This window comes from Numida meleagris, chromosome 1, assembly GCF_002078875.1.
Source record: "Numida meleagris isolate 19003 breed g44 Domestic line chromosome 1, NumMel1.0, whole genome shotgun sequence".
Lineage (NCBI taxonomy): Eukaryota > Metazoa > Chordata > Aves > Galliformes > Numididae > Numida > Numida meleagris.
In genome coordinates, this window is record NC_034409.1 from 33,903,884 (window position 1) to 33,927,380 (window position 23,497).

At 41.4% G+C, this 23,497-nt stretch overlaps 1 protein-coding gene across 3 annotated transcripts in view; it reads left to right on the top strand.

The window, feature by feature from the left end:
* SRGAP1 (SLIT-ROBO Rho GTPase activating protein 1) overlaps positions 1-23,497 on the top strand; it is a 149,574-nt gene that overhangs the window by 53,641 nt on the left and 72,436 nt on the right. For all 3 annotated transcript variants that reach the window (XM_021385062.1, XM_021385063.1, XM_021385064.1), the window contains exons 2-3: positions 14,633-14,828; positions 17,402-17,564. In XM_021385062.1, coding sequence (XP_021240737.1) covers positions 14,633-14,828; positions 17,402-17,564 — 359 coding nt within the window. The remainder of the gene's footprint in view (positions 1-14,632; positions 14,829-17,401; positions 17,565-23,497) is intronic.

Below are 23,497 nucleotides of genomic sequence, written 5' to 3' on the forward strand. Positions count from 1 at the left end.
ATCCAGCCTGAGGGGAAAAAAAGAAAGTCTAGTTGCAATTTCTCAGTAAATTTCAGTTAGATTTGCAGGACCTTCCTGGTGAGGGTGGCTGGGCACATCTGCAGCAGTGTCTGAATGACAAAGTCCTGTCGAGTTTTCTGAGCAGCCTTTCTTCATATACCAGGCTCGTCTGTTTTCTGATGGGTCAAACCCAGTGCTAATCAGGAATGAAACTGTGTTTTACACACAAGGACAGAGCTGTTACCTGGAACAGAAAGGCTTTACTTGCAGGATTCTCAAATACCATTGGAGCTCTTACTGTCATTGCTTATCATTGTGGAAAAAAAAAGTTAATATTTTTCTCTGTTAGCACTTGTTTCCTTCAAAGTAGATAAAAGCAAATTATATTCAAAGCCCTTCATAGCATCTACCAGCTCTCTTAGTCTCATTACTCATATCCTGAAAATCAGTGTGAAAAACAGGAAAAAATGTATCTTAAAATTTTTTGGTGATACTACTTTCTCTACAATTTTATAGTTTAGAATTTGCTGCTTGCATTTGGACGTAAGACTTTTGCATCTTTGTAGTACCATCCTATTTAGAAATGCCACTGTGAAAGATTAGGACAATACAGTTTCTGAATAGTGCTAGCGCCCATGTGCACAAACAGATGGTGCTGCCTATAAATGATGTGTCTACCAGTGACCGCCATGGCTACACCACAAGTATTTAACAGGTGTTGTGTTACTGCTTGCAGTCACATCCAGGCTTGGCACTGTGCTTAGCACTGTGGGGGCATACAGTAAGCTGGAAGTAGAAGCTGGGTTATTGATGGCTTACCTGAGGAGGGTATAGCCAGCTGTGAAGGGGCCTATGCGCCTCTCATTGCTTGCAGGCATACCTGGTTCGTCCTTTTGAGAGCTTTTGCTTTTTGACCCAGTTGGTATCTGGGTTTACTACGTTTATTCTTCAGAAAATTTCCCCTATTTTTTTGCCCAGGTCTGGAAGACAGGTCTTTACATGACAAGGTTTTTTGCATTGTAGGTGTCACATCTTTGATTTCTTCACTTCTCTCACTGCTTTCTGTGAATTACCAAACTATACTACTTCTATGACCATTGGTGTGCTTCTTATAGCTGGCACTTGGTATGTATGAAAATTCAGTGGCGTGGATTCAATTTCAGTTTTGCCAGTAGAAGGACTTGGTAGATACTGCTCCTGCTCTGCCTATTGCAACAACTATTATCCTTTATTTGCTCCAGCAGGGAGTTTACTATCAGAATATCTACTTCCAAGTTGAGACAGGCTAAAAATAGAGGCAATAATTGGTTTTTAATGGTCTTTTTATGAGGGGATTCTGCACTAAGTAGCACGTAAAGGATTCCTCCCTTGGCCTTTCATTGAAAGTGCCCAAAGTGGCACATCTGTTTCCTACAGCTGTTCTCAGTGCCTTTGCTTCTGTAGAGCAGTGATCAGAGCCCCACTGGAAGCCATAACCATCCATATGTCTCTTGGAGAGAGACAATTTTCACAATGGATATAGATTAGAGAATTGTTGCAGGAAGACAGTGCAGATACTGAGTTCTACAAATCATCAACTTTGTATTTTGCTGGTTCTAATACTTAATCTCATTAAAAAAAAAAATAAAGTGATTTTTAACATTTCTAACAGATTGAACATTGTTTCCAAAGGACCTGGTAATATGCAGATGATTTTACCCAAAGATCCCTTATTTGCAGATACTATTTCTCATCTTACTGTTGAGTGGGTGAGCAGCAGTTACCTACAGTCTCAGCAGTAGATGCATTTTTTTCTATCTCCATTAGCATGAACCTCGGGGGGGGCTTTCTTCTCCGCCAACTGTAGCAACTCAAGCTAAATTTAATTAAATATGGTCCACAATCCAATTTATACTTCCCCATAGCAGAAAGATGGAACAAAGAATTTGCTCTGTGACACTAAAGGATTTGTTTTTTCTCACTGCTGGTAGTGAGTGGAAGTTGGGGCTCTGAGTAATTGAGTTCAAACTTGTCAGAAGACATTCCTTTGAGGTAGACATTTTATTTTCTCACTTAGAAATTATGTCTTTTACCAGATCAGAGCAGTACATAGACAATGTACTTGAAGCTTGGTAGAATTTATATCATCTTATTAGTTCAGTGACATATAAAAATACCTGACTGCTACTACTGTTTGATAGTTACAGTGAACCAACATAGCAGTTATCATTTTATGGTTTTGTAGGATTCCAAAGGACAGAAGTTGTTCTTCTATCATGATAGGGATTACTGTTTTGTTTAAATTGTAAAAATATTAACATTTTCTGCTCAAAGCTTGTCATATGAAACTTTCTATTAATTCCCAGAATGTGATGTTGTCCTGTTTCTTATATCACCTGTTCATTCAAATTCAGTATTGCTATGTGAAAGTGAGCCAAGGCACTGGAATATATTTTCAGGCAATACAGTCATGCTCCGAGGGCCAGTAATTGCACACTGGGAATTGCCTCTCTCAGACACTCAGACCACATCTCCACTACAAAAGGATGCAGATCAAGGCCCATCTGCCTGCCTGAAGGACATGCCACCCAGCAAGGCTTGCATTTGTACATATATATCCCTACAAGGGGTATGAATTTTGGGGGATATGGTTTAGCTCCAAGATTTCTTGGGTGGTGGATGCCAGCCTCCTCACAGCGTTGCGTGGGTGATGTTGGAGTTCCAGGCCCCAACTGCTGTGGAGACACCTCACCCACGCAGAGTGCTGTAGACAGTCCCTGAGCCATACTGCCCCTGAGCTCTGCCCAGGCGGTGTCTGCAAAGAGGGAGCTCGTGGGCAGGGGCCAGTGCAGCAGTGACAGCAGGCTGTGCAGCTCAGGCATGCTGCCCACGGCAGGTTCACTGGAGTAAACAAGGCCTTATGCAGTGAGGAGATGTACTCAGGTATATTATTAGCATGGGATTTGGGCAGAATGTTTTAAAATTAGCACTGAAGGTGTCACAGCAGCATAGCTGTCTCAGTGAAGAAAGGGAGCATCATGGACATGTCACAGCAAAAAAGCACAAAATTGCTGTTTTAGGTAAAAAGTGCTCCATATGTTAAATTTACAATTCGTAGGAGTTTAATGTGTAAAAGATAAAGGAGCAGTGGTGAAAGTATTTTGCTACGTGTTAGACAGGTTGAACTGAAAAGGGATGTGGGTAGCAACTTGGCACACGGAAAATGAATTGTGGTTTTCCTTTTGTCCTTAACTGGATGGTGACTTCACCTTGGGACTTAAAAAGCTGTCACTGAAAGTCATGACTGGGTCAAATGCATGGTCTGATTTATGGCACGCAGTGGGGCATATGTCATACTAAAAATGTTTTACTGACCTCTCAAAGATGTGCCATGCATGAGAAATAACTTCCAGAGGATGCAGAGAGGGCATTTTCTGTAGTTATTAATTCCCAAGCCTTATCACAGTGATAGTAATCAAAGTACAGGAGAGGCCGTGCATAGCACGCTGATGGATATGCAGATAGTGATGCTGGGTTTCATGGCTTTCCTGGTCGTTCGCTGCTCAGGAATTCCTGCCTGTGCGGCTACCAGTGTGACTCATTTTAACAGCTATGTCACCTGCCAGAGGCTCAGGATAATTTTTTTTTTTTTCAAGAAAGACACATTTCTCAACATTTAATTTATAGAAAATGCCATTTGATGCTTTTCTTGTCACCTATCCACCTGAAATACTAAGAAGGAGGGGTTCTATTGCTGTAGAGTTTAACTGAACAAAATGGTGGGCCATGCAGTGGGGAGGTTTCTGTTCGCCCCCCAGGTGAAGGACATGTCAGCACCAAGCCTGGTGCCGCTGCAGGAGCTGTCGGTAACGGATGGCATGGTGCAGTGGCGATGCAGGCCTGTCTGCAGCCGTGCAGGAGCCGGGGCAGAGCTTTCACCACCTGGCTGATAAAGGTCATACAGGTTTTCATTACCGTTCTGATCTTGACGGTCTGATACAGATCTTTTTTCTTCGTATTTGCCTGCATACTACATTCTGCATTCTGAAAATCTTTAGGAGTACCTTTTGAAAGGAGATGCTGCGGCGCCTACCGAGTATCTTTTGTGTTTATTGTATAGACTCCACAGCAAGAACATACATGTACTGTATGTTGAAGTGGAGTTGTCTTGAGTTATTTCCAGAGTAACTGAGAACTTGCTTTCATTACAAATCTCATTTTTTCTTCTGAAATTGAATATTATTGTGAAAAGTCATAGTAATTATGACTTTAATCAATTTTAGTTTTTTTCTTTTCCCATCTAAATCTAATTAGAGGAGGAATTAGTGAAGTGAAGCACTAAAATAACTTCTGGGCTCTGGAGAGGGGTGGAAAAAGGGAAAAAGTGGACCTAAATCTGTCAAGCTGAGATAATAAACCAGCGTCAGACAGGATGCAAGGGTTCCCCAGTGCTTTGTCAGCTCCTGCCTGCTCACAGCACTGTCTCTAAAATGCAAATTAAAAAAAAAAGAAGAGAGACTGCAGTGTCTTCTGTCTGCCTTACAATTTCCTTGTGTGGGAAAGAAAAGATGATACAGAAGTCTTCCAGGACAGGAATGAGACTGTTTAACAGAAGCGCTTGCCTGCATTTTACTGAGAAGTTGATGATACTGATCCCAAGGTGTGTAAAATCTGCATACACCCAGCATTTAATTTTGTGTTGTACCATCAGTTTTAAGACTACCAGCTGCTGCTCCTTTTGTTCTCCCTTTCTTGCCATTTGTGGCTCTTGCCTGGCCAGTGCATCACTTATCTCAGAGGTGCCCTTCAGATGTCAGCAGCCCCCAGTGCGGTGCCAAGAGCTCCATGGCCATTTGGTCACCTAGCCTGGTCAATGGTAGGTCTGTAGGCTTGGAAATACCTGCAGACGTGGGATGCCAAGCCTAGAAATTTAGTCAAAATCAGACTAGTTTGGAAACTGCTTGTTAAGAAATCAGACTAATTTGGAAACTGCTTGTTAAGATTAATTTCTTTACTTCTTTTCACTCCTATGGTCATTTTACATTGGCAGAGGATCGGTAATAGTTTGTTATATTTCTTGTTTCATTGTGCTGGTAGTTAGCTCTATAAACAGTATCATGTACATTATGAGACTTCTTAAATTGTGTTCTCAAGATTGTTTTGGCTTTAAAAGAAAGTAGGAAAACACAGCCAAGGAGAAATTCTTACAGTAGTTTTTAAAAAAATAAATGCTAGGCGTTCTTCATTAAAATAGTCAGACAGTGATTTCATAAGCAGAGGTCTTTTCTGAAAGATCCAGGTGAGCTGAAATACGTGCATAGAGATACACAGTGCACTTACAGAAAGGTAAAACCTGCCAGCAGTTTGTAAAGAGCAGGAGAATTGTCTGCCATCCAGAAAAATGTTACCTGTTTGTGAACCACACACAATGACTTAAGAGCAGTAAGATCACCCAGCCTGTACAGAATGGTATTTTTGTTCAGAAGTGCTTCTCTGCCAATCCCTGAAGCAGAATCATCCACCTGTAAGGATGAGTTTTATCTCAAAGTCTCAATCCTGTTGCATTGGTGCAGTGTGCCAAGACGATGTTCTGGTGATCGTTATGAGTAGTTAATTGCTACAGGTAGAGTTCCCCATTGTCTGTGACAAGTTTAATGTTGGAATCGGTTCAGTTAATTCCTGCAAAATTTAGATCAGACTCTCCAAAAAGTTCCAGTCTGCTCCTACCTAGCCTGATGGGGAACTTGGTATTCATTCCTCAGTGTAAACGTCTGCTGGGGACTAAACTTTGCTGTAGCTACCCACTTTTGGTATTGTTTTGAAAGAGAAAGGCTGATCTGCAGTGGCAATGACTTAAGTGATCTGTGCTACACCTTCCTTCCTTTTCCCTGGTCTGACAGTACCTTTGGACCTTTCATTTCTCCCCATGGCTTATTCTGTCTACCGAGGTGCCAGTACTGAGGCACAATGACCTGGAAGGTTTGTGTAGCCAGGATGTAAGAGAGGAAAAAGGTACTGCCTCCTTTGACAGCAGTATGCCTGTTAGGCGAGCCTGAGCTTCTTTTAAGTTCAAGCAGAGAGTCAGGTAGTTATCCCAGCATGAGTAAAGTTAGTGGCAAATCTCTACTGATTTCAGGGAGATCAGAATTTATTTTAAAAGTCTTAATCTTTTGCTGGCATGAATTTTCTGGGAGACACAAATTTCACGATCGGTCAATGCTAAAACTGCTTTTAAAGGTCTAGGAATAGAGGGGTTCTTTTGTCTGCTTTATGAGGTGGTAAAGCTGAAATAACATTTCTCCAGGTGCTGGTTAAAATGTAGAATTTACAATCTAAACACAGAAGAGCAAGCGTGTAACGAGAATATAGCATAATGTGTATGATGAATGAATTCTGTTTGAATAGTTAAGAAACACTCTGTGTTCTGTAAAGAGAGAATTTTCTGTACAGAGAAAATAAGCAGAAGGAAGGATACATTTCATCTGCTGATTAGAGCAATCACAGCAGCCTATAATAACTAAACTAAATAATAGACCTATAGAAATCTGTGGCCAGGAAGGGGTATGGTGTTTTTTTTTTCTTCTGTAGAGTGCTCTTGTCAACCCAGCATTCCAGACATTGCTGCAAATAGTTATTCAAAGGAAAGTAATGAATGATTTTTCTGTTCCGCTGACAGACACCTCATTGGTAAGAAAAGGAGAAAGATTTGGGCATATTGAGTTTTCTTTTAATATTCTTCTGTGCCCAGCGTTTAAATCTGCTGGGAAAGGCTGATGGTATCTATAACAAGCATTAAAAGACCTAAACGGCTGAAACCCCTTTGGAAGCTTCAAAATGAGTTGTCACACAGACCTTGACAGTTTAGATGCCCTAAATGGGTTTTTAGACACCTGCTACATGATATCCTGTCTGCTTGGCAGACAGAGATGCCCACAAACTCCTTGTCTGTCCCTCACTCACTTTTTTTTTTCCTTTCCTTTGTAAGGCTGTAGGCCTTTGCCATGAATGCCCTGGTTGGGGCAGTGTCTGGTTTGTTCTGTTCTTTTGAAATGTATTTTGTGGCTTGTTTGATGTGGATTCTTCACTCTCCTTTTGTGTGCCCTTGGTTTGCAGTGCTGATGTGTTTGTCTGGGGGTGGAGGGCACCCACTGCCTGCGTCAGGGTGCAGCTTGAGGGAGGCTGCTGCAGGGCCCTGCTGCAGCTCTTCCAGGCCCAGGAGGTGTCTCATGCTTTGCTGTCTTTTCTGATTGGCAGTGTTTTGGGATGAGCTGGGCTTATGCTGTCAAGCAAAAGAAGGTCCCCTCTCCTCCAAGTGGGGTCAAAGGTTTTTCCCTTAGTCCCAGCTCTGGCAAAACAAGGATGAGAAAGTCGACCCATGCTGTGCTCCGGTGTGGGTAGGACACAGGGCTGATGCATTGCTATGGTGCATGGGAGCAGACGGTGCTGAAGCAGCAGCAGTTGAGAGGTGGTGCAGGCAGCCTGCCTGCCCAAACCCACGGCCGCTTGGCAACAGCACCATGGCAGAAGCACCCAGCCAAGTTGTGAGCTGGCGAGCTGCCCTCCATTCAGGCTTGGACTGCAGGCAGCCAAGTGACCAACAGCTGTGGCTGTGAATAGCAGGAGGGCGTTATTCCAAGAACAACACGATGAAAATCTTCTTCAGCTATGTCTAGAGGTTTTTGTGGCTCTTCCAAAGATGTGTCCGAAGGTAACTGGAAGGTGGAGGGTGCCTGGATGCAGCCACCCCTTTTGAATCCCGTCCACTGGGATTCCCCAGTTACATGATTCTGACTGAGAATATGTTGCTGCTCCATCTGCGGCTGCAGTAAGCAGGACTAGGGCAGCATTTGCTTGAACACATTGCTTAAAGTTTTCAGTTACAGCAAGGAGAGAATCTGTTATTCCTCTGCTCTTTGTTTCAACTGTGACAGCCAAACGGATCTGCAAGCAATTGTCTGCATGGTGAAAATGTTTTCTGTAGCAGCATTTCTCCTAATGACCAGACAATGACTGATCTTAAGGCTGAGGTGCTCAAATGAATTAGTTGTACAGGAGTCAGGAACTCAGATGCCAACAGAGTCTTCAGATCCCTGACCCTTTGTGCAGCCCTCCAGATGCCAGTCATGGTTCTTACTCCCATTCCAGTTCCGCAGGTTCCTACAGCCTGGAAACGTGTTTGGTAGGAAGCAACCTCAGCTGCATCCCCAAAATCCTCAAGCAAACAAAAAGCCCCAAATGGATTTTTCTGGGAAATGGCATGCAGCCAAACAATAAATTTATAATTGGGGTTTGCATTGAAGAGGTTTCATTTTAAGTGCGAGCATGTGTAAGCCATATGCTGAATGCCCTAAGTGAAATCAGCTAGGGAGTAGAAGAAAGTCCCCAAAAATTCTGCCTTCAAAAGCTCCAGGTTGTCACCATCTATACAGCCATGTTTCTTGTGTGCATGCTGAAGACAGGGAAGTGATTATCACTCATCTGTCATAGAAAGTTAATGTTGTGGAATAGACTTATGATCTATTTAAAGGCATTTCTGCAGCAGCCTGTGAGAGCCTCACCCCAGCACCTCTCACCAGCTGTCAGGCAGTTGGGATTTCCTGGATTTGGCAGTGCTTGTGGTTCTAGAAAAGGGACCTGGAGCAGAGCGTGAGCCAAGCTCCCTGCTGACCACACTGCTTCTACCATGATTTATCACAGAAACACTTTGACAGCTTTCTATTTATGGCTCTGAGAAATAAAAGCTTGCTCAATACTAGTACATTTCAGCTTCATATCTTCTGGAGAAGTATCAGCAGCTGGTCCAGAAGAGGCACCACAGGGCTGATACCTCTTACAATCTTTATCTACTTGTCTCCTGAGGGACAGGATAACATCCCAAGCAGGCTTGGGAGCGCTGATCCTAGGGGTGACTTAATCCTAACTGTGCATGGAGGAGCTTCCCCGGGTCTTTCGGTGGTTGCTGATGCTCTTTCTTTGCTGACATTGTACCTGGCCAGCTGGAGCTAAGTGCTTTCCCAAGAATATCTAAACATGGGAAAAACTGGCTCTGTAAACCAAGTTATCTGTGCTTTCACAGGGATAAGGAATGTCTGCACTGATGCAGCTGTTGGCCAGCTGTGTTCAGCTAAACCAAAGTTCTGCTCATCTCAATAGGGAAGCCAAAGGCAGATCCCAACAAAGACAGAAAATGAGGATGAACTGGGAAGGTTGATCCCTTGAGGGGTAGACAGATAGATAGTGGTAGGACAAGGGGGAACTGAAGGAAGGGAGATTTAAATTAGATGTCAAGGGGAAGTTTTTCCCAGAGAGGGTAGTGAGGTGCTGGCACAGGCTGCTTAGAGAGGTTGTGGATGCTCCATCCCTGGAGGTGTTCGAGGTCAGGTTGGGTGGGACCCTGGGCAGCCTGATCTAGTGCTTGATCTAGCAGCTGGCAATCCTGCCTGTGTCGGGGGGCACGGAACTTGATGATCCTTGAGGTCCCTTCCAACCCAAGCCATTCTATGATTCTTTGTAGTGTCCTAACTTCTAGCAACAGTCTCAGACATGAGCCGGTCTTTTATGAAATAACAGAAGCACAGTGAGAACCATGTAAGATTGTGTCTGTAAGGAGGAGCTACAAAATGAATAAGGCACCAATATCTCCATAATTACAAACATGTTCCAGTCATGAGATGATATCTAGACTGAATTTAAGCTCTGAATCTCTTCCTATGAAATACAGTCTGGATCTCATAAATGTAAAAATGAGGAATATGTGTATCATTAGCTCACTGGTGTAAAAAAATGGCTGAGTTGTAGTGGATTGGAAATAGAAAGTCTAAAACACTATCAAAAAGCACCATTGTGCTTTTGATGAGACACTGAGTGTTTTAAAGCTGATATAAAATGTAATTTTTTTTGTTAAGGGGGTATTTTAAAAAGATGGGTAGGTGATACAGCTTTCTTTGAAGTTACCAAGCGGATGAAGACTTGCACATAAATATGCCTTGTGAGAACCTATGTGTACTCTTAAATAATTTTGATGAGCTTCTTGCTTTTATCACCATTAGCAAGATGGGGCCCTGGAGCTCTTTGCGTCATTATCCAGTAATACTGCTGGGTGGATGCATCTATATGTTGTAATCACAACTTCAATATTGGTCAGGCCAAGGCAGCAGGTGGGAGGCTTGCAGAGCCAGGGAGCAAACCAGGGTCAGGTTCGTGCAGTATTTTACAGGGTTTTGAGCAAACAGCAAAAACCATGCCAGTGCTGTTCCGCAAGCATGGAAGTTATTCCCACTTAGAGTAGATGAGAGTTGAGGATGGCAGGCTGCAGCAGCTCGTAGGGAGATTTAGTGGAAAGCAGCCCTGTAACAGCACAGTGAAGGGTTCATTAAAGTTGTTTGGGTTGAGAGTTTGGTAGTGAGGGTTTGCAGAGGTCTGGAAGGTCTCTGAGAGTGGTGTGGCTGGAGCCTGCCTGACCACGTGGGCAGTGCAGCATCACCTGTGAGAGACACAGATGTTCCAGTGGGGTGTGAGGTGATCAGGCAGTCTTCATAGGAAGTGCTAGAATAACACTGTTTTGATTTAGAGTTCGTATTAAATTTTACTTTAGAGTTAATTAGAGAATGCTGTGTATCTGTGAGGTGTCCAGCTTCTCGCCTTCTGAGGTCAGGAGAGGGGTACCCACAGCTTTCCAGGATGCTTGATGGAGCGTGGTGGTGGGGTGTTCATGGAGGTGAAGGTGACGAGTTGTGTTTGCTGCTGGTGTGTGGCCAGCATGATCACTCTGTGTCGCATCACCACGTATTTCACTGCGGGTGCCTTCAGATGGGTCACTGGCCGCGTCTTACTGCGGTGCTCTGTAACTCATTGTAATGCTGCCCTGTGTACAAGAGGCAACTTTGATGAGTGTATTTCTGATTATGATTTGGATGATGTCGGTAGTTCAGTTTCATCTACTCCTCACTCCTCTCGGAACAGCTCTAATCTTGTCTGCTTTTGTTTTCTGTAGTGTACTGCCTTAACCTCTTGTCAGAAGAAAATATGTTAAAAGATTAAAGTTATATCTTAAAGGCTACCCCAAACAAAACCATTTTTTTTTCTTAATACTTTAATTCTAGGGGACACTGTGGAACAGGGCATAAATTTGAAAAGAGTTTTAATATGAAAATCTTTAGAACAAAAGTTTACTCCGAGGTTATTGATTTAATTACAGCCACTTTAATCACTTCCTGGTTTTGGTCATGTGTTCAAATCAAGTGGTTTTTTTTTCCACTTGATGTGAATTCAATCTGTTGAAGCTGCAGTGTAAATGGATGAGATTCCCTTTGGTTGGCCAGAGAAGCAGTGATTATGGCTGAAAATTGCTGTGCAGAGAAGGGGAAGGTGTTAATTTGTCCACGGTTTGAACGTGTGCGTTCCTGGCACAAAATGCCCTGACAATCGTTTTACATCAGCTACCCCACAGAGCAGAGTAGGACAATGTCATTGTCCCTTACAGCTGGTGTCAGTTCGAGTTTTAATTTAAATATGCCTGCAATACTGAGCAAGGACAGGCACTCTTCTGTTGCCTGCTTCACCTGTCTGTGCCTCTATAGAGGTTGGACTTACTGGTTTTTACTTGGCACCGTCTCAGTGTATTGGGTAGTTATTTCTTTGAGTATAGTGCAACAATATTCCACGCAGCTCTTTGCAGCTCTAGGGAAGTCATACACGCTAAGGACGATAGCGTTGCCTTGGTGAATATTTCCATAACAGGAGGAGATGGACAGGCTGTGCTCCTTAGTAGTACTTGGCCAGTTATTCGGGATTTTGTGATGTGCAGCCACACAGGCTAGCTGGCTGTAGTGCCAATGTTTGTTAGGTTTTCTTTCCCCCTTTTTTTTTTTTAATCCACAGTTGTCTTTTATCAGAAAGTAAAAATCATAACATTTGCTGATCTGATTTCTTTTTCATTGCCATCTCCCCAGCCTACCAGCATGGCATCACACGCGTTATTACTAAAAGTAGAATTAGAAGGAGCAGGAGCAGAAGGACACAAAGGGCTACAAGGAGAATTGCTGTGCCACAGTCATTTCTGAACAGATCCTGGTCTGCTGGCACGAACAGAGCATGCATATCTCCCCTTTCTCTCCTTGCTGCAGACGAGAGGCACAGCTTTGGGACTGGCACAGTCTTTCTCCTTGCTGAGATCCAAATAGCGAGGAATTGTGAGACATCCTTTGTGAAACTGCTGTCCCCCGTCACTAGCTTACCACCTTACACAGAGCTTGGAGCCCACCGGCCACCATCAGCATACAGTGGTCATGCTCCAATTTTGGTTTTAAACATACAAGCTTGAAGGAAGCCACTGCTGTCGTGTACTTTTCTCACACAGAATCTGTCATCTCTTGTTCATTGTTTCTTGCATGTCTGTTCATGTATTCCTTTTTCTAAAATCTTTCTTGTTCTTGTTGCTATGGTAAAAGCTTGCCTAAAAAGGAGGAATTATAGCAGCAAGATCCACTGACCTACAAAATAATGAGAAGGTAGCTGTTCCGTACAGAGCTCTGGTTTTAAAGTCACTAGTGGAAAATCTGTGGTGGGAATTGGAAATGAACAAGGTACAGGGACAACATATGTGGATTTGGATTGAGTCAAAACTCCCGCTTCTGATCCGTAAATCTGTAGAACTGATTTCCTTTAAGTAGGAATTTTCTTTGATAATAATGTCCACAAAGTGGTGGACACTCAAGAAAAAAAAAAAGCTTTTTTTTTTTTTTTATTTTATTTCTGTTAATAACCTTACAGCTTCAATGTGCTTTTCTCCTCTGTGTGCATGAATGTCATTGACAGAGTGTTGTATTACCGTGGCTCAGCCTTGCTGGAGGCATGGTCCTCTTCTGATAAGTTGATTTTAAATGAAATGAAAACCAAAACATAAATTCTTTGGTTCACCTACCAGAGTATAAAAATGGATGGTCTCATTAATGATTAACACAGCAGATGGTAGCTGAAAGGAGGTTTGGAAGAAAGCACTGCAGTATCTGTCTCCTCCAGTAAATATATTGACTTAACAGCTTTCTGTGCTCATCCTACCTTATTTCAGTATACACGTTTGAATCCCAGCAGACTGGATCTCTGCTGTTAGACCTGCTTTAAGATGAGTGAAGATACATTAGTTCCTAGTTGCCTCAGATAAGCTTTTGCAATTTTATTGTTGCTTACTGGTTTGCAGTTCCCTGTGATGTTGGTGGTTTTTAGAAAGGTTTTCCTACTTCAGTCCGGTGAGGCAGCTAAGATTTCTGATGTCTTTTTACCCAGAGCATGGTCAAATCAGTAGAACGTGAGGAAGCAGCCTAAGGATTTGAGGAAATGGCCTCAGGTTGAGCCAGGGCAGGTTTAAGTTGGATGTTAGGAAGAATTTCTCCATTAAGAGAGTGGTTACGCATTGGAAAATGCTGCCCAGGGAAGTGGTAGAGTCACCGTCCCTGGAGGTATTGAAGAGATGCGTAGATGTAGCACTAAGGGATGTGGTTTGGCGATGGGACTCAGTAGTGTTAGGTGGTGGTTAGATTTGATGACCTTAAGGGTCTTTTCCAACCTCAATGATTTTGTGATGAAATAAACATCCACAACTTGAACATCGCTTTTGGCGTATTGTTTTGTTATCAATATATAATGCTAAACTGTATGTATATATATGTAATGGTTGCAAAATATTTACTTCTGTGTTTACTCCACAATGTTGGATTCCAGTGTGCATGGGCAAATTCTAAAACCCTAATGAACCAGCCTTTCAAAAGAACTAGAGGGATGTTTTTAGACTGCATGTTTCCAGAATGGGATTATCATCTTAGTACTAAAGAAACAGAAGCGTTAAAAAAAAAAAAGGACCTAAATAGAGACACATAGTAACTGTACATATGGCAAACAGTACAGAATGCAGCGGTAAGAAATTTGGAGGCTTTTCCCTGTTACTCCAGATAATTTCTGTGATCATACATTCTCTTTTAAATTGACTAATCTTGTTTTACATTAGTAAATGTACCATAGTGTCTGAAACTTTTTACACATTTTCAGATAGCTGTTTCTAAATAGCGATACACTTCTTGCTCTAAGCTCACTGTAGCATATTGGTGAATAATACACCAGTTCTCCTTCTGGTGTAGATGGGCGGCTGTGGAAGCTCATCTGTGCACAGTTATGGCAGATAATGACTCCAGAATTTATTGTGGAGTTATTTCCATGGTGTGCATGGTGATATGAGCTGGCATGGTCCACTTGGCAGTGAGCTGATTACAGCCCAAAGGGTGCATGCTTAGCCTGACATTTTTTGGGGTGGCAGAAGGAGCTGCTGCTCGAACAGTTGAACACCACCCCCCTGCAAGAAGATAGCTCAAGCCAGATGTCTTGCTAATGCCAGAGGCTTGGAGAGGAATTGGGAGGCAGATCTGCTCATATGAGCCCAGCAGACTGACAGTGGGTGGGAAGACACCGCGACCCGATGATACATGTGTCATGGCACAAATGAGAGCTACCCTTTCTGCTTCCCACTGCGAGACCTGAAATTCAGGTCCAGCTGGTGTAGCTGCAGAGGTTGAAGTTCTCCAGAGTGTTTGTAGTTTTGATTCCTAATGCTCAGTTCTCATTTACTTTCACTGACTTGAGTGACATGTGCTTCTTTTTTTAGAGATCCGAGCTCAACTCATAGAGCAGCAGAAATGCCTGGAGCAGCAGACTGAAATGCGAGTGCAGCTTCTTCAGGATCTGCAGGACTTCTTCCGCAAGAAGTCGGAAATAGAGATGGAGTATTCCCGAAACCTGGAAAAACTGGCAGAGAGGTTCATGGCAAAAACAAGAAGTACAAAAGACCATCAGCAGTACAAGTAAGTGATATTTCTTCCCCTCCACCTCTTTGTCAGCCTTTGTGGGGTGCTACCCCACTCCTTGCTCCTTCTGGTCTTGAGTATTGTTAGGTAGGAGCCTGGTCCAAAGGCATATAAAAATTCTCATCCCTGCTTAGCAGCATAGCAGTTCTCATGTCGGCTGAAGGTAGCTGGTTACCTAAATACTGTTGTACCATAGCAGTTATTCATGCAAACTTAGAAATGTTTCAGTTTCTTAAAAGGTGTATTGCACAAATATGATTCCTCACCTACCACACCAAATTTAAACCATCTGAAATACAGTTGGTATCTAGAACAGAAGCAGAGCCCCAAACGTGCTTGAAGGTTGTGTGCTGATCTACTGCAGTGGGGTTGAGAGAATTTGCAAGTGTCTAAGTAAGTCAATATTATAAAAGCAACAAAAAAGAGGCCATGAATATTGGCAAAAAAGTCATTGAGGGTGAAAGGTATTTTGATTTGCTGTTGCATGTGAACTTCTGGTACCTCTTTGCCAGTCTTATTCCTGGAATAAGATGTGAATGTTATGTCTCGCTTACAATTTAATATATCCCTTTGATGGCATAGTCACTTGGGGCAGAACAGAAGTGGTCAGGTACTATCTGTCAAAAAGTGTTTACAGCATGTTTTAGAAAGTGTTTCAGATGCATTATTTGCCGGCATGGTGTCATCTGGTTATTTTCCTGATTAACAAATACATCTGCCTGGCTCTTATGCTTAGGGATATAAACCAATATTTTGTGTTTGGATTTTTTTCCACTATCCAGCTAGTACTGCGTTACAGACACAGGACAAAAATCTTCTCCAAACACAGTGAAGATAGAAGAGATTAAACTGAATACAGCACACACAATTCAAAGAACCGTGCTATGTATTTCTAAAAATTCAGTTAAGTGACTCAGTAGTTCTCTGAAATAACCAAGCTGTGCATGTCACTGCTTCAGAGGCAGCCCAGGCTGTTACTTAGCTTGTGTCAAGATCCTTCTGCCTTATGCCTTATGCATACAAACATCTTTTCTCATTCTTAAACATGTTCTAAATCCAGAATAGCCAGTGTGCATGGGTGTCATGACTGAAGTCTTGTCTTCAACTTTGTTGTGCAACTATCTGGTTGTTTTGAGAAGCAATCGTAGCAGAAGTCACTTAAACTCGTGGTCCGCTTGCTATTCCCACCGTTCCCTCCCAGAACAGGCAGAAAGGTGGGATTACCTTCCTGTGGGAAGGTGGGATTCTGTGGGATTACCTTTAGGACAAGCAGAAGCAGTGAGGACCAAGTAATGTCAGCATGGCCCTTTGGGGAGGCTTATGCTGTCTGAGCTGTGTGAGAAGACCCTGAAACTTGTTGCTGTGAGTAGCTGTGTTAAGATGTCCCTCTCAGACAAAATGGGGAAGTTGCCTGAGCACGCTTCTGATTCATAGCAAATCAGTGCTCACTGAATGATTAAGAAAAGGCTTTTGTCTGTTAATCATTCATTGTTGCTTTGATTCTGGGGGTAAAAGCTAAAGCTAGACAATCAGATGAGGAATTAAGGACACATTGTTAACAGTGGCAATAGTTAATTATTAGAACAATTTAGCGAGAGCTGAAGCAGTTTCTCCGTCAATTCATTGCCACTTCTGACTATTTTATCTCCATGCACTTGATCCTTTTTTACTATGTGAGAATCCCTACGCAAGAGAAAAGAAAGAACAGCAAGTTTCTAGACCGTATAGTTTGAAGGCAAACTTAAACCTTCGGTAACATCATAAGGCAAATTTTACAAATAGGTTTTTGTTGTCTGTGAAAACAGATGTCGAATTACATGCATTTTTATTTGTGTCAAAGAAATGAGAAGCTTTGATTTCAACAGCTGCAGTGTTAATCACATGGGCCTATAGCACAAAATTCTGTAAAGAAAGTTCAGAACTGGATCATTGTGGAAAATGTCTGTACTGATCTTTGCCTCGTAGTTGAACTGTCTGTGACTGTGACTGGCAGTAGCGGTGAATTCATGAATGCTGTGGATTTATGAATACTGATCATGGAATATATATGCTTGTGACATTTCCTTGTAATTTTATAGCAGTTATAGAAATTCATTGCTACAACTTTTCTCATGAAGGATTTGGAATGCACCTACAGTCCTTGTTTTTTTCTAATGTAAAGCAATAATTACTATTTTTTACTATTTACTATTTTTTATTTTACTATTAATTACTATTTTTTATTTTACTATTTACAACCTTTATTGATTTTGCATATTTACATGTACTCCATAAGCAACTGAAGCTTTGTGGCAAGATTTTTAAACTCTTGGCTGTCTTACAGTGTTCTAAATTCTTGCACTTTTTTGGTATTTTTGTATCCACGACTCATGGGATTTGTGAAATGTGTCTTAAAGGAATCATCTGAAGCTTGCCTAATCTGAGTTACTCCAAGAATGGGTAGGCTGAGTTTTCAGAAATAGTCATTTTTGCGTAACAAGTTATGAGCGTAAATGTCAGGGAGATGTTTGTGATAATTATGTAACTTTTCCATTTCTGTACGTAACACGAGTGGTATCTCTCCTCTTTAGGAAAGATCAGAACCTCTTATCACCAGTGAATTGCTGGTATTTACTCCTGAACCAAGTGAGAAGAGAAAGCAAAGACCATGCAACGTTGAGCGATATCTACCTGAACAACGTCATCATGCGCTTCATGCAGATAAGCGAAGACTCCACCAGAATGTTCAAGAAGGTAACGCCTCTTCTGCAGTGGGGGCCCTCAGATGCATGAGGAAGGCAAATGTGTCTTAATCGATAGTATTTGAAGAGAAGGTTCGGCACATGTAGCATAAAATCTGTTGCAGCACATTTATAAATTCTTCATGACTGTTCTCATGGAGCAAGTCCTTAGCACTAAAATGCTTGGAAACCTGCTGTATATGCTGCTGACCTTAAGAACTGAATCTAAGAGGCAAGGAAAAAAGCTCATTCTTCTTTCAAAAACACATTTGTCTACCCATGCAGAAAGGAAACTGTTTTCACTTAGGACACCCAAAATAGCCATGCTGAATTAATGAATTATTTGTAAAAACAGTATTTCAGTGTAACACTGCCATTGGAGAAACTGTGATTCAAGCCAAATTAAGGGTGTGCCTTGCAGCTCTGCCTTGACATAAATATTCTAGCATGTACTGTGACTCTCCTGAAGGACTTTCCTTCCTTTCCCAATGTTAGGTATGAACATGCACTTCTGATGACATAGCTACTTCTATTAGATCATTAAGCATTGTATCTGTGCGTTTGTCATTGTACATGCCTGTTGCATGTTTTTCATAGCCATATAATGTATGAGGGCTGCTCCAAAAGTAATGCCTCCTATTTTATTAAGTTGGCTTTGACATCAGAGGCAGATGGTGGTGGTACGGCAGTAGAGGCTGAACCTTCCCACCGATATCCCGTTACACGCTGTTGCCATGGGACAGATGGCAGCAGAGGGGCAGTCTGGCAAAATGGTGTCTGACATGGAAGTGTACACTAAGCAAAGGTGTTTCCACATTTCCTCCATGTGGAAAAACAGCTCCTATTGACATTCATCAGTACTTGCTGAACATCTCTGAAGACCAAACAGTGAATATGAACACAGTGAGATGGTGGGTAGTGCGTTACAGAAGTGGCATCAGCAACAGTGGATCACCTCCTCTGGTGCAGGTTTTTACAAGTGCGGCGTGCAAACTCTTTTTCATTACTAGTGAAAATGCAGAGCTAATGGTGATGACTATGTCAAAAAATAGCATTTTGCAGCTGAGAATTTGCTCTATGAAATAGTATTATTGTGTTCTTTGTACCTGCTGTAGTTTCCACGGAAATAAATAAGAGGCATTACTTTTGGAGTGACCTACATATATATCTCTCTTTGGCTAAGCACTCTAAGGCACCTTAGTTTGAGATCTATATAACGCATTTGCAGTCATCATTGTTACTAGGTTCTGAAATAAAAATAGAATATAAATGCGTATCCATCAGTCACATTTGGGATGTTGATAGGCAAAGGTCATATTTAGGACAAGGAAGAATTCCAAGAATTTTACAGAATATAAAGTATGTGACTAAACAATAGTATATCTAGCAAGAGGTAACAGGTTAATGCATTCAAAACAGGAGACTGTTTTCACATATACCTGACTGCAGTCTAGACAACAATAGAGCAGGAAGAAGAATGATTTAGGGAATGCAGGTTGTAGTTGATGGAAATCAACAAAAAACGTGACTCAATGTTATTGGTGTGCATTAAAACCTGTATCAGTAATAGGATCAAAATTTCTAGTTCTTCAGTCTTCAATGGTTTGTTAACATAATATGTGTCTACATAAAGCTGTAGTTCACAAACCAGTAAGTTTACTAATAAGGGAGATCATCGTGGAAGTTGAAAAGATGATGGAAAAGCAGTGTGGAAATGTTCCAGTGCAGTCTGTGTGGAGATGTCTCACACTTGCTTGAAACAGCAGAAATTTTTCAGTAATGAGTCTGGAATGAATGGCTTTTCAGTTGCTTATGTTGCTCAGAAATATCTATTTTGTTATATATGCATTACTAGGCTGGCCCATAGTTGGGGGTCTTTAGCTCTAGAAATCTTGCTTTTGCTTCCCTTCTCTCCATGATGTGCTGTATAAAAATATCTAAAGTTTTCCATGGAGAAGTATGTCTCCTTTATTCACTCATGATTTATGAATAGGGATTGCTGCAGCTTGCCATTCAGAAGGGGGAAAGTATGTGGACCTTTTTTCAATGCATTAACATTGACACGATCTCCCATTTGCATCTTCCTGACAGACTTTTGTCTTTCCTCCAGATCATGCCTGGGAACACTTCATATGTTCTCATTCTAGCATAGGTTCTTGGAGAAGACCAAGCAGCTTGTCTTGCATTTTTATTCCTAATGTGAGTGTTCTGCAGGGGAAAGAAGAGAAAAGAAATGGAATATGCATACCCTGAAGCTCACATTAGTGAAGGCCATATCCTAACCATCCCTATCCTAGCTTTCAGCAGGGTTTTCTAGTTAACACACAGAGTGATACTGTCACATCAAAAAGCTATTAGATATTTCGGAGCACAGGCAGGGTGAGCTCCCCAAGGGATGCGTGAGGGGACCTGAGCAAGTCTCTGTGATGTGAGGGAAAGGATGGCAGGAAGAAACATGGCACCTCAGAGTGATGTAAATGAGCTTTACAAGCACGCGTCCTCGATGTGACAATGATTGTTCACCAGTATTAGTTTTGAGCACTTTTTTTAGGACTTCAGTCTGTCAGGAATTAATACCTGCTGGAGAATATTGGTATTTCCTCTGAGTGCCAGTGTAGACAATTCGTGCTGTAGTCCTTGCTGCGGAATGCTAGTGAGGTGATTAATTTGCCATTAGTTCCCAGGTGCAGAACTGATTAAAACTCTAATGATGGTGAAGTTCCAGTTCTGAGTAAAAGTGAGAACAAGTATGAAATGAGGTGAACCATGTTGAACAGAGAGAAAAACAAGACCTGTGCGGGAAGTAGAGCTATTAGCAAATTGTCTTGTTTTATTCATGAAGAACATAAGCTGTCTACACTTAGATTTAATTCAAATGGGCAGCTTAAACCATAATTTCTGTCTGATGTGAATGAGCCATCTGACTTAAGATACCTCACATCTCAGGACTGCTTAGTTGTCATCCACCAGGAACCAGAGAGAGATTAGGTGCAAAATGCACACGTCCACCTCGCAGGTGGAGGTTGCAGGAGCAAACAGAAGATGCACTTAGAATGAGAAATGTGACATCCAACACTTTCCCTCATTAAAACTGTGTTCTCCCTAGAGAAAAAGCTATGAAATTTGTTGGAGAACTGTAAACCTCAAGTTGAATATTTAACCAATTTCTGCCATTTTCTGTAGGTTACATTTTAAAAAAACTGGATTTTGAGTAAAACTCTGTCAGAGAAAATTTTAAACTCAGAGAATTTTGTACCAATGAAAGTGAATGAGATTTGTTTACTATTCAGAGATTTTAGATTAAATAAGGCACAAACCGTATCCTGCAGATACTTGCACACTTCAGTCTGGTCATACTGTTCTTTGAAATATGTACTCTCTCATCACAACAGTCATAAATGTAAACAGTAAGAACAGTGGTAATCTGAATGTTTAAAAAATGAAATTAAGACTGACAAGTACATTCTCAATAGCTTATTACAGTCCGTGGTCAAAAGCAGGAAATAGACATGCCTCAAATTTGTTCCCACAGCACTGCACATAGGCGCACTTAAAGTCTTTCTAACTTCCAAATACCAGTTAATCAACCTTCTCTGTATTCAGTAATTATGTTAGTAAATTGTATGTCTACCACTTTATTAGCCTAACAGTGTTACATATCGCTTATCACCTTGCTTTAGTCTTCCTGGATCCTGAAACAGCACCAACTTCTGTATCTTTGGAGGTACTTTTGATCCCCTTCCAGGTCTGGATAGTAACAACACCAAGTCCTAGACCAGAATGGATATCCTTTGTTCTCCTCTAAAGCCCTAGGCTGCCTGCCTAAGGAGAAAGTATCTCAGAGTGGATTACTCTGTTGCTCACATGCAAGTTGACAACAGTAGTTTCTTGGCTCCTTATGCTCGCTTCTTTTGCTCCCCTCTCAGAAGAGTGAGGCTGCCCATTCTGCTTCTCAATTGTAGTACTTACTGGCTTTTTCCACCTAGCTGGTGGCCACATAGGTCCTCAAATGAAACTTTTCCGTGAAGTGAGAACGCGTATCATTTACATCCTATCCCAAGACTTGCTCCACATGGACTTGTGGTAATGAAAATATCAAACAATATCTTCATTTCCTGGCCATGCCTACCAGTATTGCTTTGTTACCTTTCCTGCTCACGTCTGTTACATGTAGCAACCTTTTGCTCTGGTCCTTAACAAAAAAGATGTGTGTGATACCCAGTGTTGTTCTATATGAAATGTAGTGATGAGTGATGTCTCTGCCCCTTGGACTTTGTGCCTTGCCCTTGCTTACTCCCTGTTCTTCCCAATCTGTATAGTATTGTTTCTCATTCTTCCTCTGTGTCCGTATTTGTATCTTTTTTAACATTTGAGCTGTTCTGGTGAAAAGAACCTTATAGATTCTAACATACATGTTCTGATGGGCCAAAAATAAATTGTTTTCATGCACCTGATTGTACGTGACTTTCCACTTAATATTTGGATACTCGTTATTTTTGTTCTTCTGGGAGCAATTTGTCATTCTATTTTACAGAGGTCAGGAACCAGTTTCTGTTTAAATCTACTAAATGCAGGACAAAGATAGGATCTAGTTCAGAGATATTAAGGCATCTACCTGATGATATTATGTCAGGCTTCATACTACTAGGGAGGCACTTAAGCTCTTCTATTTTTCAGTTGCTGGCATATAAAAGTAGTGCAGATTGCTGTTCATGCCTGCCTTCTTGTTGCACATAAAATTGCAAACATGAAGTAGCAGAGTTCAAATCTTGCATGCTTGCACATCTCTTCAGGCAGATGGGGTATATGGCCTCATGGGGACAATTAAAGAATAAAGTAATAAGGAAAAATGTCAAGCAGAAGGGAAAAGTATTATGCAGAACATTTCATGCAGTGATTCTGGTTACCCCGGCATTAATAATCAACTGTATAAACACACAGCCACAAAATCCTTAAGCAGATTTGTATATTTATAATTTATAAAAATGTATTTTCTTTGGACAGAAACCATAACAAGGCAAGATGAACATATCTTCCAGTGTTTACAGTAAAAGATGCTGGAGAAGCCAAGTACAATAAATATTTTAGTTCCATAATCTGACTATTAGCAGGGAATATGACTACCTGCCAAATCCGTTTGGAAGTTATGAAAATTGTGGCATACATAGAGACTTTTCACATCACTTTCTTAAACATTTAAAGGTTTAAAAGGAGAGCAAAGCTATTTGTTGCTGTAAACTGGCAAATCTGGGACAGAATGTTACTGTGACACAATAGCTATGTCAGTGTCACAGCAGCTTACAGAAGCTTCTTTTAAACAAGGGTTTGCATATCACTTCCCCCAGGGACCAGCAGCAGACTCATTTAAAAGAAATAGTCAGAGAATATTTTTCCTAGATGATGTAACTGATAGTAGTATTGTGTGTGCTAAATACGGACAATAAAGAGTTCCAGGAACAATTCCACTGACTAAAGTTTCAGTGAAAAAAAAACAGATAAGTAAGGATTGGGTTCCCAATTTTGCTCTTTCTAAAATGGACAGAAATTTCTTACAGACTCCTGTGAAAACGGATTAATGTGGACTAAAATGTTAAGTGTATCATCAGGCATTATTCAATAAATACTAATCTTGATAACATCAGCAGGACCACTGATGCGGTGAAAATTGAGCATATGCTGAAAGGCTGGTTTAAGTACACTCACTTGTGTCTGTTGCACAGGCATGAGCTATCCTACCAGTAATTTGGATTTAAAAAAAAAAAAAAAATTCACATTATGACAGTTTCTTCAAACTGTCTCTTCATGCTTTGAACCGGAATGGTTACCAATATATTTTTAGCAAAAATTTATATGTACTCTAACATTTTTATTACAATCTATGTTCTTTTGGTTAATAGATGCTAATGCATTCCTCTAGGACACAGTGAATAAAGAAGCATCTCAGTG